Source organism: Osmerus mordax, chromosome 8 (genome assembly GCF_038355195.1).
Source record: "Osmerus mordax isolate fOsmMor3 chromosome 8, fOsmMor3.pri, whole genome shotgun sequence".
Lineage (NCBI taxonomy): Eukaryota > Metazoa > Chordata > Actinopteri > Osmeriformes > Osmeridae > Osmerus > Osmerus mordax.
Window position 1 is genome coordinate 1,870,129 of NC_090057.1, and position 24,574 is coordinate 1,894,702.

Below are 24,574 nucleotides of genomic sequence, written 5' to 3' on the forward strand. Positions count from 1 at the left end.
GGGGCTGGAAAGCAATCGATCCACGACCTAAATCTCCCTGCTACTCTTAGTTATTCGTTTCACACTGATGAAAAATGCTGATGGCACAAGTCATAACCCAGATTATTTGTATAACTCGATCTTGCCATCTGAAAAGGTGTTAGGCACTGCTTTGTTAATAAGAACAGATAAATTTAAAAAAGATTCAAATGCTGCTGTATACTGAATATATTGTGAACATAAGCCTTATGTTGGGTGACCTAGCTCAGAAACCTATGCATTGCTTGCTGCTTTTATAACATCCATCTGTGCTGTGCTTTGGTGTGCCGTGCATGTAAGAAGAGTTTCTTCTGCTTCTCATTAGTAGACTTGGAGAGCTATAATAAAAAGGTACTTATCCTTTATGTTGGATCCAATGTGTTTTGCCCTTTTAAATATACACCACCACTTCCGAATGAGAAATAAAAAAATAAAAATAAAAAAAGGTTTCCTTGGATACAAAGGAACACACTGGTGCCAGACGGACATTCTGTGGGATCCTGCCGTCGTGTCAACACGTCAGATTAAAAACAAATTCTTTGTTCAACCAGAGGTTTCAACGTGAACCCCATTGCCTTCTGGTTTGGTAAATATAACTTTCAAAGTCATATTATATAAAAATAAAATAAAGAACTGTGCATTTGCATTGATTAATATGCTTAAACCCAAATACAACACATGCACGACAAAAAAAGAAAAGAACAGATAAACCTGTTGTGATTAATGTTTGCTCTCACGGTCTCCTTTTCATTTCAATAGTTATTATCTAGTGATGAAGTGGATTAAATGAGGGTCTAAAACACACCAAAGCTACAGCAAGTCTTCCTAAAGAAGACAGCACATTACCAGTTCCTGGTCATTGGTAATAGGTTTTCCTTTCACCTCGCTTGATAAGCTGCTGGAACTAACTCATGTATATATGAATATAAAGCAGTAACGGGCTGTGAAGACGCCAAACTTGTCCAGAAGACACTGTTAGAGGGAACTCTTTAGCCACTTGCTGAATCAAATGGAGCAAAACTGCCAATATTATCTGTGTATTAGGTGTTGTTTAACGATGCTACTTCAAAAGGGATAGGAACTGAGACACATTAATCATCAGTAACTGTTTCAGAATTGGTCTGTCAGGCCGAATTAGAGGCCTCGGTTACATTTCATGAATAGACAGAATGCAAGAAAACATTCTTTATTTTCACACAAACAAAGGCATTCTGTCGGGCTATGGCAAAGACGTTGTTGACCCAAAAAATAAGAGACCTTTTCTGTCAGCTGGCATTATTTCCAAGGTGACCAAAGGTCTCCTATTGGCCATGCATGAGGTCAGTGAATATTAACTTCATTTACACATGGCTGCAAACAAGGCCAGGCGCACAATTGAGGCTGGTCTCTTGTGTTCAGAAACAGGAGCGCCAGGACTGACAGGACACTGACAGGACACTGCCAGGACGGAAGATTGATGATCTCAGCAGTTGACCCTGATCTCCAGGAGTGACCCCTCCAACCCCCTTCTCTCCCCACAACAATACCCCCCTCCCTACAAAGGCAACATCCCTCATCTCCACTTGCACTAACAGGTCCGGACGTCTCCATCGATCCCAGTTCCATACCTCGAGCAGTCACAGACTCACTTTCTATAGCTATCTAAACTGTGGCACAGATGTCTGTTTTGTAATCGCCGGGCTGCTGACTGGCTGGGATGGATGTGATCAGACAGGCGGACACCTCGTCACAAGGCAATGTCTTGGGCGTTTAGTGTTGCCGTCCCTGTGGTGAGCATGTGGGTGAAAGTGATATGTGACCAGGCCTGAGGTCATAGCACCTTGAGAGGCAGTAGGGAGAGCCCTGTTGTCAGGGTGGCAGCTCCTCTGGGAGATTTGCACACCGGTGGCTCTGTGCTTCAATCTTCCTTAAAGAGGAAAATCAATAACTTATTACATAACCTCACACTCTCCCCCCCTCCCTGTCACACCCAGAGCAGGGAGAGAGGGAGCTTGATATGTGCTTAGGAGTGCTTTGTAGCATGAACACCCACAATGTCTTCCCAGCGACTTGTTCTTGGTGTGGAAAACAGCTATATTCCATTCCATTCTAACACCGTAACTACACATATGTATTTCTGTCACTGGCTGAAGCTGAAATCGAAGTTGAACTGACAGCATGATAGTGCTAACTCACAAAGGCAAAGTTTAAGTGTCAAGTAAACATGGCAGGTCCCCTAACCACCACTATTCTACACTCTTGATCAATATGTTGTACAAGCTCGCTCTCTAACTCTCTCTCTGGTTATATATATTTCTATGTATTTAAATATATAACCAATCAATTACCAAACTTATGAAAGCTGTCAACCCATGTTGGCTTAGATACCGTAGTTACAATGCCACATCTGTGTGGGTCTGTGCTACCTGCCAGGTCAAAGAAAATGTAAGGAAAAGCGGTAGGCTGTAGAAGAATGCTGCTATTCAGTAAACCAGTCCAGGCAGTGACAAGACTACCTACCATCCATCACAAAATCATTTCAATCTTGAGTGATTTAAGTCCAGTCAGGTCCTCCAGGGGATACCATTTGCATAATTAAGCCAAAGAGCAGTTGTAAAGGACATCCATTCGGTGAATTAAGATCCACACCTTATCAATCAGATGAGCGTCAGGATGCATGAGGACCCCCTGACTCCTGGCTTCATTTGAGATGCTAAGTGAGGCCTTGCCTGGGCCTGCAGCAGGACTGGCTGCCTGGTGCCTCCACACACCTCGGCTGTGGTCAACCCCAACAGCTCAAGCCACCCCACAGGCAAGTCACCATCAATCAGCCTCAGACTAACTTCTGTCTAAGTCCCTGACACTCAAGATGGATGATGGCTGTGCCTACAGCATGCTGTAACATTTCATTAATTATCTTGTTAGCATGTACAGATAGCGGTAGGATAATGCATGTTTTATCTGTTTGCAGCAAGATACAGGCCTCCCACACTTCTGGGAAGTTAAAGAGGTCAGCAGTTAATCTTCTCTCGTATGGTGGTTACTTAAAACTGCAATTATGTGATGGGCTCAGATTGGACAACATGCATTCCTTGGATTGAGCTGGACAAAGACACCAATGTCAGTCCACAAGGACCCTCTTTCTCTAATCGCCTCAGTGGCTCTATTTCAATAAGTGGCCACTGCTGAACAGAACCAGCAAATGAATGGACACTATTTTAACACCCCACAGTTCTATGCAAATAAACCCTGTGCAAGCTGCAAAACACTTCAAATGGCCTTTTTCAACACCCATTACATTGGTTCTCCTAACAAGTTGGAGGGAGGGAAAAAGACTGGCATTTAGTTCTGCAGGTTCTCTAAACAAAGAGTTAGAGAGAGACAGAGACAGGGCGAGAGAGGAGTGAGAGACAAGCAGTCCCTCTCCACTGACGGTGACGAATGAGTGGATCACAACACGTTTTGGGAGAGGCCTTCGCATACACAGAGGGGGCTTCTCAAATGACAAGACTGACAGCCCAACTCACTTGTTCCTCCTGCTCAATATTTCAGTGGCGGACATTTTACAATCGCGGCAGGGGATCCTGCAGATATTGAAAATGGGACAGTTGAGGGAATGTGTTTCTTTTATCTTTACAGAGAGACGTAGCATCGCAGGGGAAGGGCCACTAGAGAGCTCTGATGGAGGACTGTGAGAACTAAAGCAGCTGTACTTTTACAAGGCCGGAGCTAGCTAGTCCAAGGTCAAAAGGGCAGGGTGCTCTGTCTTTTATAGGACATTGTTCTAGGTCTCCTTGTATTGGTGTTCAACTGATAGGAGCTGCTGGACTTTCTCTTTGATTTGCTCTGGGGAAACTACTGAATGGGCAATTTAATGTCACTGGGATCTCTGGGAGAAAGTGCTGAGGCTGCAGTACAATTCTCATCTTATTTAGATGAACTACCCCTTAATACAATGGTTGTTCACGTCCCCACGGAAATAAAACTCATATAGGTGTTGAGACGGTATTCCACATACACAGGCTGCTCTACGTTCCCCCAACGACACATCTTTAAAAGGAATTATAAACACACAGTTGATGCATCACATCTAAACTACCCTTCCAGTGGATGATTTATTTCTAAGAGTAACTACAGCTCGGGTGTGTAAAACAAAAAAAACTTTGTGAAATACCTTTTAAACAGAGGACAATGTTTCTAATTTTACTTTGAAAAAGCTCTAGCCTAATAATACACTGTGAGATCAGCGATATAAATCAAGAAATGTCCCCAATTGCTTTCCACCTCAGGACAGAACTGCTTACAATATACACTGTATGTTTAGTGCAGACTTTTTAAATTAGCACTAACGTTTTGCCACATTTGGGTCAAAACTTGAGTCCGTTTTGAATTATTCTTATACAAATAAAGCTATACTTTTCCAAATAGACATCTCAGCTCTGGCGGAGGACTTTGTTACATAAAAGCTATCCTTCCACTGACACATATTCGTCCTTAGACACATTCCCTTCAATTACTGCTGGTGGCTACCCCTTGTAAGCTGCTTAAATGGAGGTTGCCCATTTTGAAAAAAAAAAAATTGGCTGACAAGACAGCCTACTTAAACTCTGCGACCTAAGTGGTTCTTTTAATCCACGGTGATTTTTATCTCACAAGTCAGTTGGCCATAGAAAATAATCCTTTGCTGCAATTTGGGTGACAAAGTATTTTCATGCTAATTGCCAATGCAACGTCATAGGACACAACCACAACAAAACGCATATCCACAGAGACCGTAATTGCGTTTCCTGTTAGGGTTTTTCATAAATATCCTGTGGTCTAAATGACACAGTATGGTGGCTATTTGTTTTCCCTCTGTCAGAGTGGTTTCGAAGGGGCAGAGGGAAACTGAAAGATTGCTTGGACTTCCTCCAGACCTGTGTATTCAGCAAGTGATTGACTTGGCCTGCTGCCAGTAAGACACGGAAGTGGCTCAGCAGAAGAGGACCCAGCTAAACTGAAGTGCAAGTTATCATTTAATCCTTGTGTCAACAGAACTACAGCTATAAATTAAGAGCCTGGTAATCAAACAATTAGCAATGAATTCCAATTATTACACTAAGGATTTCCTACCCCAATACGTTATCCATCATTAGAGCTGTCAAATCAGCTAGTTTAATTCTATTTGCCACCATAACTGGCCACCGTGGACAATAGTAATTTGCCTGCTTTGCTTCTTAATTAAAACTTCAAAAGATCAATAGATTATTTCTTGTTTTGAGGTTAGCTGATCTTCAGCAGTTCTATAAAGCACAACAGCATACTTTAGTGAAAGGTTATTAAAGATAACTAAGAACAAAGATTTCCAGTTGCATACGAGCATGTACCCCCAATGAGCTACAAGTAATTAAAACTGCTCAACATTGTATTTGCTTATATATTAGAAGTTGGAATACAGCATGCAATTACTGAACTACACACAACAAATTAAAAAAGAGATCAAAACAGTAGTTACTTACGTTCACATGCATCGCCCTTCTGATGAAATCCTGCTTTGCATATACATTTCCCAATGGGCACCAGCCATTCTCCCTCAGCACTGCAGTGCATCTTGGGAGAATTGTCGGCCTCCTCCTCGGCATCACTTACACACGTGCCCTCGACCTCGACCAGGGAAGAGAACTCGGACCCAGTCACCGTGTCTGGGAACGTGGCCAGGTTCTCAATGATGGACCAGCACTTCTTGTAATAAACTTTGACAGAGACCAGAGCAATGCACGCCCCGACGTCCTGGAACGCTAGGTAGAAACCTCGTCTGGACAGGGGACCAATTATGCGCACTTCAGTATTCAGCTTCATCTTCCTTTCCCCCAGGTCTCCTTGAGTGAAGCTTTCATCTGCAGCAATTGTGTCAATTTTCACGTATTGGCTCTCTCGTATATTCCTGCCAACTTCCGAATCGGTTTCCTGGTAGTACAAGTTGAACGTTTCCTTGCAAGTCCCAACCACACCAGGTAGGCTGTTACAATCCCTCAAGGTGAACTTCAGTTCCACAAAAATCCTTTGGGCATCGCCCTTCTCAATCCAGTTAGTCCGAAGCCAGTTATTCTGATTGGGCTCCATGACCTGACACACTTGGTATGTGCGTATTGGAGTGTAGTTCTCATCCAACCCACTGATTTCCTCCCACTGAAAGAAAAAATAACAGTTTTTATAAATACATATTAAATGCAGGGCCGTCCACAGAACAGCGGGGGGGGGGGGGGGGGGGGGGGGGGAGCGGTTTAATAATTTTCATAACAGGTCAAAGACACCATTTAAATATACTCTTATATGCTTAATTTCTTGGGTGGTAAGACATGATATGATAAAAGCTGACTGTGTTATGTGTCAAAAGAATCTAAATACATTGAATAAATTTGTATGCTATCTACCTTTAATGCTATATATTTAAGTCATTTACATAAATAGACATTTCGCACAAATGACCCTGCCTGAACTATGTCCTTCCAATTTTGTGAAAGACTTGCCTCCGGGATAGGCCTTACCATTGAGAGCATGAGCTAATCATGAATCATATGGACCGTGTCGAAAAGTTCAGTTCAAATAATCACGTTTGGACTAGTCAGCATATCGATGAGAGGAATCACTGGGAAAACTACCGGTATTGATGATTGAGGTTTGTAAGTTCAAAGCCCTGCAGGACTTACCCCACTCGGAGGATACGAAATCCACTCCAGCTCGGTCTGCTGCGCCTTGGAATCCAACAGAATCACTAAGATAAGAAAAACAGAAGCAGATGATTAAATATAAGTAATATTGTAAAGTTCCAGTAGACTATTATTGAAGCACACACATCTACATCCTCAGGGATCCAGCGCGTGACCCATTTCTGGCAACATTCGAAATTGTATCTTTCACATTTGCACTGCTTGAAGTAAAAAACGCTTTTTTTTTTTACAAATAAAAACGATGATAAAAGAATTAAGGCCAACTTTTTGTATAGGTACACCTGTTTAAAACGGGAACTACGAAGTACACTATTTCAAAAATATGTTTTTGATAGGCTATATGGACTACGCAGTCTAGGATGTTAGTACATGTCAAAAGAGAGCACCTGCCTCCGCGGAAATCTAAGACATTAAGAAGAAACATTTGCTGAAATGTCTTTTCAATAAAAGAAAGAGGTATGAATACAATTGGACGTAAAGATTTACAAAAGTGGCATCCATATTTGTTACAGAGGACACCAATTTCCTTTCTGCCACGAGAAACACAAAGTAGGCTAGCTTCCATGTAGGCTACTTGGGAGTAACGCCGGGGCGGCTCGGATAGGGCGCACTGCCTACGTTCTCTCACATAGCATATCCACGAAGAGTGTATTTTTGATAACAATTGGACATCTGGATTGTGTCAGATATATTCTTTACCACTCACAAAACCTGTTGTCAAATTGTAGACAGACAAGTAGAAGAGTCGAAGTCTATTACTAGGCTATCCATGTGTATCCATAGCTTTTACATTTCCAAATTCATTTTAATATTTAGTTCAGTTACGTTTCTGTTTTTCTTTTTTTAACCATTTTACATTTTGTTTATTAAGATATAACAGCCATTTTGGCAAGACGGCGGTAACCTTAGCTAAGTAATCATCCTCTTCAATGTTAAAAGTAACCTACAATTTAAATAGTGCGTTCTGGAATTGCAGCAAACCTGACTCTATGATCTACTTAAAAAGTAAAGAAAGGCCTGGTTGTTCTTGTAGTAGGAAACTGTGCTTGACTAGCTATATTGATTTTACCACTAAAGTTTATTTCAAGTCATAGCCTACACCCAGTTGGGACACGTTCTACACTCAGGCTTGTACATTGAAGTCAAAATATAAAGTAGTGGACTAACTGTGTCCCAACGAGAACCATTTCCTCTATAAAAGCCAATATTATATAGTTATAGTATGAACGTGTGCTTGGTCATAACACGTTTGCTATTTAATCGAAGGTGTATGTTTGAATTCAGAAACCCTTAATTTTATGGTTTGTTGCCATGCGTAAAACACTGCTACAACGGACCGCTTGTCAACGATCTGAAAGCATTGCGCACGGGGAAAACGGTAATTTACTGATCAAATGCCTTGTAGAAACGGTCACCGAGCTTGTCATTGGCTCCATGTGATGTATTAATTTTTGTACAATGCCAATTCATATTTTTTATACGTAGGCAACGATACTGTATAATCCGTTTGCTACTTATCGGCATTGGATATCACTTCGCAAAGCGACTGGTTCAGTTCTGGAGACATGCGGGGTGACAAGATGTTAGGAGAGAAAGAAACTTTATTGCTTACCTTCTTTCGCATTCTGTGCTTTTCCAGTGTCCATGTAACAAAATAAATGAAGGCAAAATGTAATCCACAAACACGGAATCGACCTGGAAGCCATGGTATAATTGGAAGTAACCTAGAGAGTATTCGCTTTTCCACCGTGGCGTGTGCTTCCCATTTGCGACGCTCTAACCAGCTCTATGTACAATGAACCACCGTTCCTTACTCAAATAGCATCGGCAGCTGGTGGGCGGAGATTGTCAGACAAATGATGTCACTCAGCTTGACTGGCAGAAGCGATAGCCAATCACAACACAGACATAATTTTGGGGATAACCTCATAAACCAATGGACGTGCCGCACAGGACTAGTCCTTCAGACACGAAGCGCAAACCTTCTCAAAATGAAATTAACAATATATTAATATTTGGAAATGCACTTTTCTTTTCACTAAATCCCTCAGATCAATGAAATCAGTTTTTTTTAAGCAAAACCTTGTTTTGGGAATAGACTAAATTCTGTACACATTTACAAATACATATTTAGGCTCTAATTAAAAACAACGCAGCAATTGTCAAGAAAAAAAAGCGTTTTCAATGTACAGAATACAAATGTATCTTTCCGTGTTGACTCTGATTTGGTCACGTGATAGGCTGACTGTGTTTCATGTTTTGTCAAGTCCCATGACCACCATGAAGTGGCAGACCACAAAAGTACTTGCCAGGTATCAATTGCATTGAATATGCATGAGACTGAAGATCTATATTCTTCAAAATGAATGTAAAACGGCAAAACTCAGGACACAACATAACTGCAATAGCAACAGTGTAAGTTGGGCCCTGTTGTTTGCATTTTGTCTGTTTGCGTTTTGTCCGTCTACAGACCCAAGTATTGTGTTTTGATGACAGTGAATGTTTGTCTTAAGAAGGTGACCTTCAGAAAGGGGAGCCCCACTGAGACAGGGCATAGGAAGAGATGAGTTGACTCGATTAAGTTGTTTTGCTGCATGAGAGACTTTTACCGTAAATATTGAACTGCTGGGGTTTTAAGTAACGCTACAGAATTAAGATAAACACAAAACATAATTAAAAAGTGTAGAGTTAATTTTAAGTCACTCAGATGACTAGGTAAATCACTCATAGATTAAACCATAAAATACAACTCATTAGCCCTTTACGTTATACAGCATTTGTTGCAGGTCACTAACTAATCTCCATTACCTCCAATATGTAAAACATCTGTAATTATGGCCCACAAATATCGATGAATAAACTATGTGTACACCATAACAGAAAGAAGGAAGACAAGGACTCACTTCAAGGTTTATTTACCTTTGTTTTCTGTTTGGCCTGTTTATTATGCAAATTATTGTTAATCCTCTTTACCCTTGACACATGCTCAAGTTCTGCTCTAGGCTGTATCTCTAACTTTTAGCGTAAAAAAACCCTTTAAGTAATATCAATCACCTAGCAATTGATATTACTTTTGATGGCAACTCTAAACCATCAAGTCGATACACATTGCATTTCGAAGATAGTTGTTTTACTCAATACTGATTTGATTGTGACTACTTCCTGTATTACTGACAATGATACCGTCTGCCGTTAAGGGTAGTCTCAGGGTTCAACATTCAGTCTTTGTTATTAAATTTTAATCTTCAGTTAGATTCCCGTATGACAGTCTCAGGAAAACAATTGACATTGCTTACTGTCATCCAGGAAACACTTTAAGACTGTAGTCACAATCAGAACAGAAAGATATGATGTTTCTTTTAGTGAATGCTGGTATCTCACCAGCTCCGTGATGACAACGCACATGGATAACCACAGTTCTCTTTCCCTGTCTGTCAAGACATTACGGGAAAATATCAGCTCGTTAGACGCTGCCAGATGCATGACCTCTTTCTGCTTTTATCATCTATTTCTCACTGTTACCATGGCACTGTCTAATTGGACTCCTTCATTGCTATCATGCTGTGGTCATATGGAAGTGACAGTCTGCTTAGGCTAAGCAGTGCCGAGGCCAGTTGCGTTTGTGTGGTATTTGATAAAGCCTTACAAGTTTATTACTCAAGCTAAACCAAAAGAACATGTTATATAACGTGGGACAGATGAAAGTTGTCTGTCAGAAAGTTTAAAACCGTAACTCTAATTTATATAAGTCCTATTAGCCTGCTGGAGCTTATGTAGGTCGACACGGGTGTGTTTCAGAACGGGCAACAATGACGGGGGAGTGACCGGAGGGAAAGATGCAGCTGTTGCCGTGAGATCAAGTGTGGAGTTGAGACTAACTGTTATTGCAAACTGTGAACTGACAGACACTTAATGGTTCCATTTAGTCTTCTGAGGACCCCCCAGTTAGACAGATATCAATGGCAATGTAACATCATTCAGTCACTCGGGAAAATGAATGTATTCTCAAAACGAAACAAATCTCAGAGCCAAGAAGAGGACACCCTCTGTGACCGAAAGTCACTAGAGAACCATGGAGAAGCCCAGGCATGCTCACATGCATGCAAAAAGCCACACACACACACTCACATGCAAATTATGTCCAAGTTGTGTTCATGTATGGGCCCCATTCAAAGAAATATCTGACTTCATCCCCCAGACTCACTTCAACAGCAGGAAGTGACATGTACTTTGTATAAGCTTCTTTCCTCCTGGGGTCTGGAATTATACGTTACTCACCCAGAGCAACACAAGGACTGCTGAGACGTCTAAATAAATAGGATGAATATGTATGCATGAACTGTAGCTGTGTGAGGTAGCCATACGTCTCTGGCTGTGCCAGGAAGTATCGGGACACGCCTCCAGAGCTAGCTACAACCTGACCCAGTCATCCTGGCTGGGCGGGAGGGTGGTCGGGTTGGGGCAGTCTGCGAGGCCCTGAAGGAAAACACCGCCCAGAGCTTTAATAGTGACCATGAGAAACAGCCCAGAGGCCCTGTCAAATGGAGGTTTGGTTGTGCTAGCAGGAAATTTAGTTCTTTTTATAGTTCAGTAATATGGAATGCCAGTCCCATAGGAAATCTCAAGTGTTGAAAATTCAATGGTATTGTTGTGGGGCAGCTCCCAACCATTTGCACCTGACACCGGTTTGTTGATATAATCACATTCCTGTCGGAGTGTGTCTCTGCTTGGGGAAAGTTTGAAAATGCAAAGTAGTGAGGAAACAGTAATCATACCACCCCAGTCCCCCAGCGTTTCAACATACATGCTGCTCATTCATGCCCTCGGTCATAATTAAGTTGAAATGAAAAAATGGTGCATCAAAAACAAGAGAGAAATGTGCAGGAAATCATCACCCAGTGATCCAATTAGACAATTCAAATAAACCAAATACGCAAACTTATCTGTATTAGCTGTATTTCTATCTGACATGTAATTTCATCCCTGGGTTGCAGCAACGTTTTGTGGGAAGCGTTTTACCAAGGCTGTACCGTGAACCTTGCTCTCTTTGTGCATGGGCCAATGGACACATTGTACAGTCATCTGCCAGAGGATAAAAGCTTCCTGTTTAGCCTGACTAATTGTGGCACAAGCACAAAAACAGTTTACTATTATTCTTAATTTAATTACAGGAGGAGCAGTCAGAATGGAAAATTACTAACACAATGGATAACAAACACAGCTTCACACAACACTAAGTGTCATTATTAAAGGAAAACGTGTTCACATTAAAATTAAGCGCAAACCATACTTGTACTTTTTAAAACTAATAAAACCGCATTAGGCACTCCAACATGATGCGCTCAGACACTGAAAACTGTTTTTCTATGAATGAACTGTCGGTTCTTAGACGTAAGAAGAAGTAAAGTTCAAAGAAATTGGTCTGGTTGAACTTCTTTGAATTAATTGCTCTAAATCTTGCACGTTTCAGTAAGGCATGTGATTGTGCTTGTGCAAGGGACCTGTTGCTGGGCTGTGTGGATGGAGGTCGTCTCTATTGACTGGGTCACATCCGTTGTTTACGGTCATGACCTCTCCTACAGAGGGGTTTACCAGCAAACAGATGAGACCATCCAGACGTCCATGTATATGGAAACCATGTGGTCCAATTTTCTTATGTGTTACAAGCACAGCAATGCATTTGGTTCAGCCCGGATGGTAACTATGTTTTTTTGTATATTTTGGCATGACAATTTTGGCAGTTGGTTTGTAACAGGACACTGTCCTGTTCCAATAACAATTTACATTAGATTTCAATACTGCGTAGTAATTCACGCCAGCATAGTGTGTTCACATTTGCCAACAGTGTCTGTGAAAATATGGTTTGGCTGTATGATGTCGTTTTCCCATACATGTAATAACCTGGTTCATTATTTCAGGTTGGTACAGAATACAGTGCATGTGCCCTGAAACTCGTAGAGACATGCAACAGAAAACACAATTTAGGAGGTTCCATAATGCAGCTGCTCATTCAGTAATAAATCTTGTTTTACTGACTAAAATAGGGGCATGTTTCTGGGACTGAAGGCAAGCTTCTCTCTCAGGTATGGCAGACTGTCAGATGGTTACGTGTGCCATCAAGATCCAAATGTGGTAACAGTATAGCATTACTCAACTGGCTCTTATAAATCACCCACCTCGGATGGGAAAAAACAGCTATGAGAGACCCGGTTACGTTTTCCATAGCGTGAAGGCATAGAAGGTGGCCCCTTGAATCTGAAGGATGCCTTGCAGAAAAGTGTTTTATTTCACTGTTTCTGCAGCTGGCTGCCCTGAAATGCTGACAGCCTCCAGTTTGGTGATGGTTGATCTGCGTCTCGTTGCGTTGCTTGTCCAACTGCTGCCCCCAACCCAGACATAGACCGCAACTACTAGTAGCTGGCCTGTCTAGCATTCACTGCTCCTGAGAGATAAATGTCCTCCTCTCTCACAATTATCCTTTAATCAGCTCCCCGTACCCCTAATCGACCTCTTTCTTAGTAAGATGTATACTTAGGTGTTCACGAAACTCATGGTTTGGCTTGGTCAACTTTTTCAGGTTTCATGTCAAGTCAACGCCATTTGCACGAGTACGAGTTCAGGAAGATTAGATTTGTTGGTCTTGCCTCTCTTTATAGTTTCAGTCTACCGTCAGTCCTATGTTTTGGTTTTAAATCTTGAAAACAATTAAAAGTGAGTAAGATCATGTTAAACTAATAACATTGTTTATTAGTTTCATACAATACGTTGTTTGTTATATAGTTATGCTTTCTCTCAGCACACTACTATAATCTCATATGTATTATTTTAAAAAGGTTTCGAAGTTGAAAGAACATTTTCAAAAAAAAGTTTTGAAAATAGTCCTCTCCTGTTTTCTGCAAAATGCAAATAGAGGAAACACTGAGAGATTCAATCTGACAAAAGGCCGTCTCTTACCCATGGTTCATTAAATTCTAAGCATTTGCAAATATCGATGGATGCCATGGGGGGGAACTAACATGACCACAACATGGACCAACAGCAATTTTTTATTGTAATACAGCATATGAACTGTCTGTACTTTTCTCCAGACGATCTTTCCTGTGTCCATTAGATGCCCTTTGTTGTTTGATGTAAGTGCCTTCTTTTGTTCATTGCAAATGATGTACTGTTCTAGAGAACCTCCAGTGCAATAGATAGTGACATACAGTGGTTCTTCTCTGAACTGTTTAATATGCTTTCCCCCCCCCCCTTCTTTCGTAGAATAGCCAATTATTACCGTGGTTACTCTATTTCCATTGCCTATCATTAATTTATGATGTCTTCACCCATGAAATAAATGAAAATGGCGACATAGTATCTTAAATCAGAGTAAATGTATTCCATCCTCATCATATTACGCAGGAGTTTTAATGAAGACCTTACCCAAAGAAGAATCTGCTATCATTAAAATATCAAAATATCAGCCTCCTATTCTCTCAGACCCCCTGCTCAAAACCACTATTTTTCACTGCATCTACCTTTTGTCTGAATAAGGGCAAGCAGGAAGAAATCCTTTGCCACCATCTCTACCCGCAAGCACATTAATGAGATGCCACTGACTGCCTGCAAAGTTTCTGCTTATTTCTGACATTAAGGGCACCTGCATGGACTTTTGACTTGAGATTCACTTCATTTTCCCCTCAAGGGAAACAAAAAGGATTATGCTAGCTTTAAAGGGATCGGCCTGCATATAGCCCGAGTGCTCCTCTGTTCTGTTTCATCTCCTGATTGGGCTAATTCTTAGTTGGGGTAAAAGAGCAGGGCAGAAGTGCTGAGTGGAGCCTGGCTTTGAAGCAGAGGGCAGTCTAGTCTCTGTCAGTGCCCCCTCACCGCTCAGGGGTCTCTCTGTCTCCGAACCACGGCGTCTCAATAACCCTTCATCATCCAGCCCGAGTCTCTCCATCTCCACCCCTGTCTCTTTGTGTGCTCCTCCTATTGTCTTCCTGCGATACACTAAAGCATCTACATGCCATTTTATATTTATCCAGATCACCCACTGTGTGTGTGTGTGACAGACACACAGTGGGAAAAATCTCCATCCATACCCCCAGACTTTCCATACATCTCTGAACCCCACCCCCTCCCCTTTTATCGCTGGACACATCACAGCGCAACAGAGACAGGCTCAGCCCTCTCGTACTGACAGCCATGCAAACCCCCAAAGTCACTGGCAAGTTAACATGTGGCATATTTTCACATGCTAATTCAGGCACCCTGGGAAGGTTGGGCACGTTAGGGTGACCTCTCTCTGAGTCAGAGTACGCGACCAGCATACAAATGCCAACGTAAACACACTCTGGGGTAAATTATACCAGTACAGTACTTCCATTTCAATCAACATGATTTATTATTCCCATTTAAGAGAAAAGACACCACCTTCCTACTGTATTTAGAACATTTCCTTAATTTGAACGGGCATAATGGTAATGACTGGCAGCTAAATGAAGTCAAGCAAGCCCATGGGGGTTATTTGCATGTTGGTCAGAGTAGGTTTTTATATAGAGCTGTCCCCAGAGAGAGATGTGAGTATCGTCCAGAGTGCTTGTGGTCTCGCCTACAGTGTGTTACTGGGCCTCTTGGGAGAGCGTGTGGTGAGGTAAGATGATGACAAACTGAAGGCAAGGAACTGCAGGCAGAGGATGTTGTGTGAGGGCAGAGGTTGTTTTCATCAGATTAAGTCTGTTTGTGGCACCCAGGATGTTTAGCTTGCTGCTCTCCTCAATATATTATTGACCGACAACCTTAGCCAGTTGACACAACCACGCATCCCAACTGTTGTTTCATCATCAAGCATTCAGATGCCTTTGAAGTCTACATTAGCATAAATAGGAAATAAATAAGGACAAAACATACAAAGACCTTGCAAAGATACCAATCAGCTTAATTTCATGATACCGAGGAATTGTACAAAAGCGTTAGAAAGAGGCAAAGCTCTGGTCAGCACTGACAAGACAGGCCAAGATGCATTTAGTTGGAAAAGCATACCTCATACAATGTTATCAGAAAATTAAATCACAAAACAATTGTGTTTCACATCTTCTTAAATGTCTGATTCAACATTTGAAATCGAAACCACCACTCTGAAGCACAAAGCACAAGAACAGACATGCTTTCAATTCCTGGAGATAGCGTTCTCTAATCCTCAGATGTGGAGCTATGTTATGAAGAATGAGATTAGCAATTATTCCTCAGTCCAAAAGCTTTTACTCAGTAACAACGACCGTGTAGCAAAAGAGCTCTGAGTGCACTTTATGAGTTTAAATGCATCGTATGTTAAGTTATATTTGCCGTTAAATTGAAATCCTGTTTCAGTAGCATTATAGATACGGCATCTGAAAACATAATAAGTAATTTTAACAGCTCATCAACTTTCATCGCCTAGCTTGGGCACTGTTTATGGAACATGTTTTTCTTCCTAGCTTGGGGCTTACTGTAGTTCCTGTCAAGTTCATGACATTTGAGTGACATTCCACGACAGCTATTAAACCTCATTCCCTCCTAAGGTTCTGTCTTGCATATGTCTTGGTACAGGTTGTGGAGATGTTGGGGGAAAGAAATCCTTGTTTATGGAAGTGTCCCCTTTCCCTGCAGCTTTAGCAAAATAATTGTTTTATTTTCCCCTGGGCAAGTCATCAGTGTAACAGTCACATCATGGTGCATGATAATAATAGTGGTACCGACTTTTTAGGACCGTACACATAAGGCTATAGGCATACATGCAAAATGTCTTTATGTGGGATATTTTTCAAAGATGTTGATTATGTTTTTCTTTCACTTGTTGCATGGGAATGAGGGTATTTCGAAACTTTCTATATTTCTCTTGAATATTTGATGAATGTGAGCAAGATAGCAATGCCTCACATAAAAAACCTCGTGCACAGACATGCCTTTCAAAGATTTCTCCTTCAGGCTCAGCTTAGAAATCACATCATTTATGTGTTCATGTTCTCTAACAGCCACCTAACCAGCTATACAACCAATGGCGATTTTAGACCCTATTTAGGGTTGCTCAAGCACCCCTAAATTTCATCTCAGCACCCCTAAAAATAATAATAATAAAAAAATATTATTGTTTATTATCATTTGATGCTGGTAATCCATGAAGAAAGGGACATCCTTAGTTTTTTCATTCATTGAATATTTTGCATAATAATACATAAATGTATTAATTGTTATCCAGTGAAATTAGGGATTTATTAGCAAGGGGGTTTAACACTTTTGCAAGGCACTGTATTCATGTCACATTCTCATTGGGGGCTGAGCACCCCTAAAGGTCTGATCCTAGAATCGCCCCTGTATACAACATTGGCCCTCACAGTGCTAGTGCCACAGAACTCTCTGGGGGGTTTCCTGGTCAAGCAACCATTATTTAAAAAAGATGACAAGTCGTTACAGAAGTGTTATTGGTATTTGCCGTGTCTGTCTGCTACTGAATGTCCTCGTACTGTATATGGTGTTACAGTATAAACAACGATCCACATATGATCTGTTTTAATGAATGATTCGGGCCTGTTCAAACTGCACTGCGCCATCTAATTTCAGTAAAGTTCATTCAGTAAACTAGGAACCATGAAAAGGACCTTCTGGTAACACCCCATTCTTTTTACTGCTTTTGATATGTTATCTTTTCAAGTCTTTCAGATCCAGATATCCATCTATTTCAGCATTCTTTCCTTCCTCTGCCTGTCACACTGCCTCCGACATGGAAGTGCAAGCTGTCAAATGGGCGTGTTCAGTTTTTCTTACCCAGGATGCAGTGCAATTTGCACACTTAGGTTTTCCACTGTGTTTTCATTTTGACTTCTGGCAATAACAACTGTTCTGTATGCTTCTAGACAGACCATATCCCATGTCGACAGCAGACATGCAGTTATTCATCTTCTTAAAGTCTTGGAAACCTGAAAGAATTTGGACATACCATCCGATCCCTGGACCGTTTCATTTCATCTGTAGCTTTGCAACACAAGCACTAACCTCAGAGGAATTATGGTGCGGTTTTCCATCCCCTTCCTACACTTAATTGCAGGTAATGTTTTTCTTACACATTCCATGACGAAGGTGCTTGATGCAAAGAATACCTTGTAAATGTAATGTATGAAATCTGTAAAAGGATTGATAGATACAATTTGTACTTGAATGCACACAGCAATATCCACCTTTCACTGTGTATCTCACACAGCTGTGGAAATAAAGGACCTCTGAGTCCTATGAGCTCACTGACAGGTTTGTGGCATGGGAGCTGGTGGGGCTGACTTCAGACAGTAGGTTGTCTGAGACACACTACAGCATAGATGACACCTGAGTTTACCCAGGAGGATGCTATGTTAGGCTTGATTGTCAACTAGGGCCCTGTGTTTTTAGAAGTGTAGCATTTGTTTTTTTGTGCAGCATCCAGTTTTATTCAGGTTATTTTGTGAAAATACAATAGATTGTATGCATTGGGCGTCAAACACAAGCCACAGCACCAGTTACAGTTGTAGCCTTGATATTTTACATTTTACATTTATGACAGCAGAAACCTATTTCACGCCCTTTAAAGGATTACAAGAGGGTTTACAATATGGTCTACTGTAAATCCGACCTGTAGCATTGGTGATGACATTTATTTATGAATTTTGCTACATTGTTTTGAAGATAATATTTGCATACTTTGCACCACTAGGGTTAGCAAATTGTAAACTATCTTTTTAAATTACAATTCATGATTTCATTTCAAACTTGATGGAATGCCCCGTTTAGTAACATTTCTGCCATCACCAGTTGTATTACTTCAGAAGGTTGCAAAATCCTGAATGTTCTTGAATATTGCCGTAGGCAAAGGACTGATCAACCAGTGTAGTTTGTATTCAAATTAACCAAACCTCTATGGATTTTCATGTGGATTCTGTCATTTAAAGACAGCACAATTGCCAACCTCGCAATGCATGAACATTGATACACATAATACTGTGCATATATAATTAGAAGTCATGAGAGATAATTGCATTCTTTATCGTTTTATTGAAAGCAGCTGGCACAAATCATAATTTTACTCACATTCGAATGATTCCACAGATGTGTTCAGAATTAATAAACGGTTCACGTTATGTGAAATCCAAACAATTTATTCAACAATTCTTGGATTACTATTCAGTCATAAAAGAAGTTGGCTCATTGTCACTTCTTTTTTTTAGTAAAATCATATGAGCTCAACTTTATAATGCAGCATAATGAATGTGCTGGAAGCTATGATGGAGGTTTCGACTTTTGGGAAAGTTTGCCATTGCTGCTGGAAGGCATTTGGGAAGCTCTATAGTAAGCAAAGTCGTGTGTCTCTGTGTGAGTTTAACGACCCAAGCACTTCCCATAGCACTTCTCTTTTTGCTTGTGGGTGCTACAAGCCCAGCGATGAAAGCTGGTTGCCTGAAGGGGAAAAGCTACAATCAACTGTCTGTTTAGGGAGCATTTGGAAAGCCTGCTGCTTGGAGCGAAAAAATGGGAGGGGTAGCAGAGGATGGGGTAGAAGAGGACGGGGTCGTGTTAGGGAGAGAACACAGAGCGGACTCCCAGGACATCCCTCACCAGTTCTCCCAGCAGGTAGAAATGGACAGACTAACAGCTCAGTTTGCTTCTCTCCCCTCCCGGAGGTTCCCTTCCCTCTCTCGGCATTCCCTAGTGGGGTTCCGTCTATGGTGCTGCGCCATGGCAAGAGAGCTTTTGTACATGCACTTACTGTAGGCTTGTGTTGTTTTAAAATACTAGCCAGTGCATCATATAACCAGTCATCTGCACTGCACGTACGTGCTCTATTAACATCTTGCTTTTGAGGAGAACACGAAAGACATTTGATATTGATATTATTCTTTTTTTATTTATTTTTTACAAGAGATTGAGTTTCACATCAGAAAATGTGGGTTTGCTTATCCCCCCCATAGAGAACTTGCATTCCAACTCAGCCTCCCGTGCTAGTGAAAACATTTTTATGGTTTGTTGTAGATGGGATGCAGTTTCTACAGTGTGGACCATTCCTCATTTATCTAGTCTGATTCATATCCATCTGTTAGTGGGATGAATGCGAGGAGGTTCACATGAGAAAGTGATTATTTCAGACCTGTAGACCAGTTATGATTCATGTCTGTCACTCTCATTTTTAACCAGAACACTTTTAACCAGTCCAAATGCAAGTGTACAGGGACATTCCCCCGAGGCAAGTAGGGTGAAGTGCCTTGCCCGAGGAGACACCATCATTCAGCACAGCCAGGGAATCGAACCAGCAACCTTCTGATTACTAGCCAGATTCCCTAACCGCTCAGCCACCTGACTCCCTAGTTGAATGATGTTAGACCTTCCCCCCCTCTCTCAATGCACATGCACACAACAGCAAGCATTGCAGGCTCACTTCTGCTCCATTACCAACTGCGCTTTTATTTGACATGAAAGGATTCATCATTTTTAATTAAAAAAACCTTTCTAATGATCAGTTGCAAAAACTATGATTGTATAAGTGATGGAGGCACTGTGGTGCAGTCTGGATTTGACATTACGGTAATGACTCAGAGACTTGGCTTTGCAGTAAATCAACAGAGGGAACACCCAGACCAGTACTAATAGATCTTCACTGGGAGACCCTGACAATGTCTGCGGGATCCGACGTTACACTGAAGTCCTAACTCCCTCTGGTCACATGGCACTTATCTCAAAGAGGATTATCATTAACCTCTGTATAGTGGAAAAAATCCCTGCCTTGCTCTCTCTCTCATTGTCTCCAACTAATTATCCCCAAGTTTAATTGGCTAAATAAATCACAGCTTCGCATTAACAACTTTGGTGTGCAGAGAAGTCTGGGACTAAACAGGCAATGAGGAACATATTGAAGAGACATAAGGGTTACGTCGCTTACATCAGTTATATTGTCAAGTTATTGATAACTTGTTAATGTCTAGACTTTTTCCTGAACATATTTCTATGAATCCACACTTTCCTTTCTGGAAGTAAATTCGGACAGGAAATCCATGAATCACATTTTGCCCACTATTTTTACACAGTGTTGCGCCTTAACCTTGTAATGTGGCTTCAAGAAGGCCGTCTGAATAGGTGCCATATTTTCACCCTCGCTACAGCCCACCCGACTGGTGGAGGATTACTGAGTAGTGTGATTAAACCTTGGCTCAGTTCAGACGGTTTTAAAGGGCTGTTTAAACTCTAGATGTAATAGTAGTGTTTAATGGAAGTCGCTCAGAACTGAATTCAAGTGGTAAACATGTTGTCAAGCATAACCTGAAATTTTTGGGACTGGAGTGGAGAAGTGGCGCCCATCCCATTTCATGCGGCGATGGTTTAAACCTTCTAAAGCAGCCAATATCGGTAGATTCACGGCTCAGGTTAGACACGATGTATGATGCATCTCTGAAATACCCCTCCTGATCCGTCACAGATGAAGACCATGTTTAATAAAGGCAGTGAGTATTCAGCTCATAACTAGAGAGGGGCTTTCACACCACGCCGCTTGATCATGGGGGGATTTTCGTGCCAGGCCTTTTTGCAACTGCTTAAGTTTTCCAACGAAATAGGATTTCTTCTCCCCTCGCAAAGGCAGGAAGTCCAATGCTGTGGCGCACAGCGGGAGCCTGGTTCTGTGGGGGAAGTATGTCTGAAGGTAGATTGATTCTGACACATTCTTTACCAACTATCTCTTTGTGATAGAAAGCAATGAATAAAAATCAGAAGCTATTTGTTGTCCAGTACAGAACAGTGAGAGACAAAGGAGGCTATTTTAATCCATGTAATGGGTTATTGACTTTGACCCCTTGGGACCACTGTTAGAAGACAGGTGATACTATTTTACTTGCATTACAGTTCTAGCCATGAGACAATCAGAGCATGCTTATTTACCTCCATTCTCCCACATTCTTCTGCTGACTCCCTCATCTGCTTAGGCATTTGAAATGTAGCTGAGACATTTCTTTTCAAGAAAGAAACAAATTGCTTTCGGGCCTCTATACAGACTGGCCTATACCACAGGCCCTGTCATACTGGTACTGACCAAGCCCACAGGAAAACACAACATGCTCAAAGACGAGAAACCAAACAAAAATTCTAACAAAAGAAATGACAAAGACTAAAATAGAAATATTAAAGGCATGTTATGGTGCTTATATGAAGCTACACAGATTATTTTAATTACAATTTTTATTTTGTATATATTTTTTAGTCTGTGACAAATGGCTCCATCTGCATTTCCACCAGCACCTCAGCCACAAGATGATTCTTATTTTCTTTAAATATAATTCTTTGTTTTTTTAGATTATTATATGATTTTAGAGTATTTAGGCAAGTGAGTGAATTCGACATGCCAGTCACAGTTAGGAGATTCACACAGACACTTTCCTGTGGGTAACTATTACCTGAACATTACCCATTGTAAATGGCATTTTGTGATTATGTTGATTGCCACTGTCAAAATCTCATGTCAAAGTTTGTTTTAATTACACAAAACAGGTGTTGCAAGCAAGAGACAGATAACAGAATCATCAACCACATTTGCAAAACAATGAACATAATGCAACAGATTTGGCTGTCATTTAAAAGACTTTGCATAATTATGCTCCCATTGAATAATTCTCCATAATTACTCATGCACTAATGCTCACCAAGAATAGAACACAATTCAGTAAACCAGAAGTAGGTCTGACTTGAATTGCTGTCCATTCTTTTTAACCTACAAACCTGAAAGGTCAAGAGTAAATCTATCACATTGTGTTTTAAAATTCTCATTGTTGTCAGAAATGAAGAGACCAATGTGAAATCAAGCTAATAAGAAAGATCCAGTTCAAATCAGTGGAAGGTTGGCCAAGGTGCGCATTTAAGTCGACACTCTCGTAGGCTATTGTTCATCATCGTGAGCACGATGGTGATTGAACCGAGCCGAGTGTGTGTAAATGTGTGTGTGTGTACGTATAAATAATCTGCTTAACCCCCCCAGTCCAGCTGCAGTCAAACCTGGCAGTCCCATGGAGCCTTTAAGGTTTAGCAGAAGTCTTCTGGATCCCGACGTTGTCAGTTTCACATTCCTGTCTCCTGAAAGGTAGGAAGCAAACGTGATCCTCCCCCCCCATTCCCACCCTCACTCTCACCCCCACCCTCCCCCCCATTCCCACCCTCACCCCCACCCTCACTCTCATCCCCACCCTTCCCCCCATCCCCACCCTCACTCTCACCCCCCCATCCCCACCCTCACTCTCACCCCCACCCTCCCCCCCACCCTCACCCCCACCCTCACCCCCACCCTCCCCCCCACCCTCACTCTCACCCCCACCCCCACCCCCACCCTCACTCTCACCCCCACCCTCCCCCCCATCCCCACCCTCACTCTCACCCCCCCATCCCCACCTTCACTCTCCACCCCCCTCCCCCCCATCCCCACCCTCACTCTCACCCCCACCCTCCCCCCATCCCCACCCTCACCCCCACCCCACCCCCTTTCCGCTTCTGTCTAGTGGAAGTGCCAACACCTGAAGGTAAACAACATACAGACCACAGAGGTCAGCCGTGCGTCTGGACGGAGCCTCTCCCCCCAGACAGAGGCTGTCAGGGCCGGGATCTGCCCTGTCTGGAGCTCCGGGCGGAGGGGAGGCGCCCGGGCACCGGGCTGACACCCCGTCAAGCTCCGGGGCAGGGATTGTCATGGAACGTAGCTGCCTCTCCTGAAGCCTCCAGCCTGTTCAGCATGCAGGGCATGTGCAGCAAAGCTCATGTTCAGGAAGCCCCCCCCCCCCCCCGTCAAAGGCCCACGGTGGCTTTGCAGGGCTAAATAGCTGCCCCGGTGAACCCGTAATCCTTTGCAACCGTTCAAAATTTATGGGCAGAAGTGATGAAGACAGGGGGCCGCCAGTGGCTCCGAGGGGGGTGCCTGGGCCCTCTCAGGGCTGGGGACTTCTGGAACACCGTATCAGCAATCTCATCTGCCGCCCTGCAGGTAGCCTCCTACCCAACCACCGCAGTGGAGTCACACAGAGCTGAAATAGCACAGGATGTGTGCGTTCCCTTGGGGACCCTGGGGAAACGGCACAATGTCACAAAGTTACTTTCAGCGCCAGAGTTATGGAGATCAATAAAAGAGTGGTGACGGAAGAGGGGGGTTGTTGCAAAGTCACATCAAGGATCTGTAGCAGGGGAGATGTTGAATTGATTGAAGTCGTTTTGACATCTGACGTCTCTTTATTGTTTACCATGAATCACTTCGAACATCTCTTGAATGCTCATTTCAAACCTTGATTCCGAGCCGTTTGCACTGTACAATTTTCAAGTTACACTTTTTCTGACCTGTTTTTAACCGGAGGTGATTTCATGTCTTTCATCTGGTCTCTTTAGAGTCTCTCTCACAGCAGGAACCAAGCACAAGTCAGTGTTTGTCTTCTTGTGTTTTGATTCAATTATATGACCCTAGGTGCCTTAGTTATGTTCTGTTGATGAATTCTTATTAAGACTATGTTCCTGTAACAGTCTATTGACTCTGACTGCGCAACATTTCTACTTAGTCTGGCTAAGATGCATGAAAGAAGCCCCTCATCATCCACACAATTAATTATTAAGGTGTCTAATTCCTGTGTGTGAACAAAGACACTTTGATGTCAAAGTCTGATCACATTACAACCGTAGCACAATGCAGTCAGTGACAGCAGCTTGAAAGTTTCCGTCTTTGTCTAACGAAGCAAAACCAAGAGCGTTTAGCTTGCTGTGTGTGAAAAGAAGGGAGGAGGAAAGCAGGGCTAAGTTCTCAGGCTGTGTAGAATGGAGACTGAGGGAGATTAGGACTCTTGTATATCAGCTTAAAACAGGCACCGGGACAA

The 24,574-nt window shown here is 42.1% G+C and overlaps 1 protein-coding gene across 2 annotated transcripts in view; it reads right to left on the reverse strand.

The window, feature by feature from the left end:
- The window catches only part of epha7 (eph receptor A7), a 55,275-nt gene extending 46,830 nt beyond the window's left edge, over nt 1-8,445 (reverse strand). For both annotated transcript variants that reach the window (XM_067240994.1, XM_067240992.1), the window contains exons 1-3: nt 8,320-8,445; nt 6,687-6,751; nt 5,496-6,165 (exon numbers count right to left, since the gene is read on the reverse strand). In XM_067240994.1, the coding sequence (XP_067097095.1) occupies nt 5,496-6,165; nt 6,687-6,751; nt 8,320-8,413 (829 nt within the window). In that variant the 5' untranslated portion in view covers nt 8,414-8,445. The remainder of the gene's footprint in view (nt 1-5,495; nt 6,166-6,686; nt 6,752-8,319) is intronic.
- Between the last annotated feature and the right edge of the window lie 16,129 nt (nt 8,446-24,574).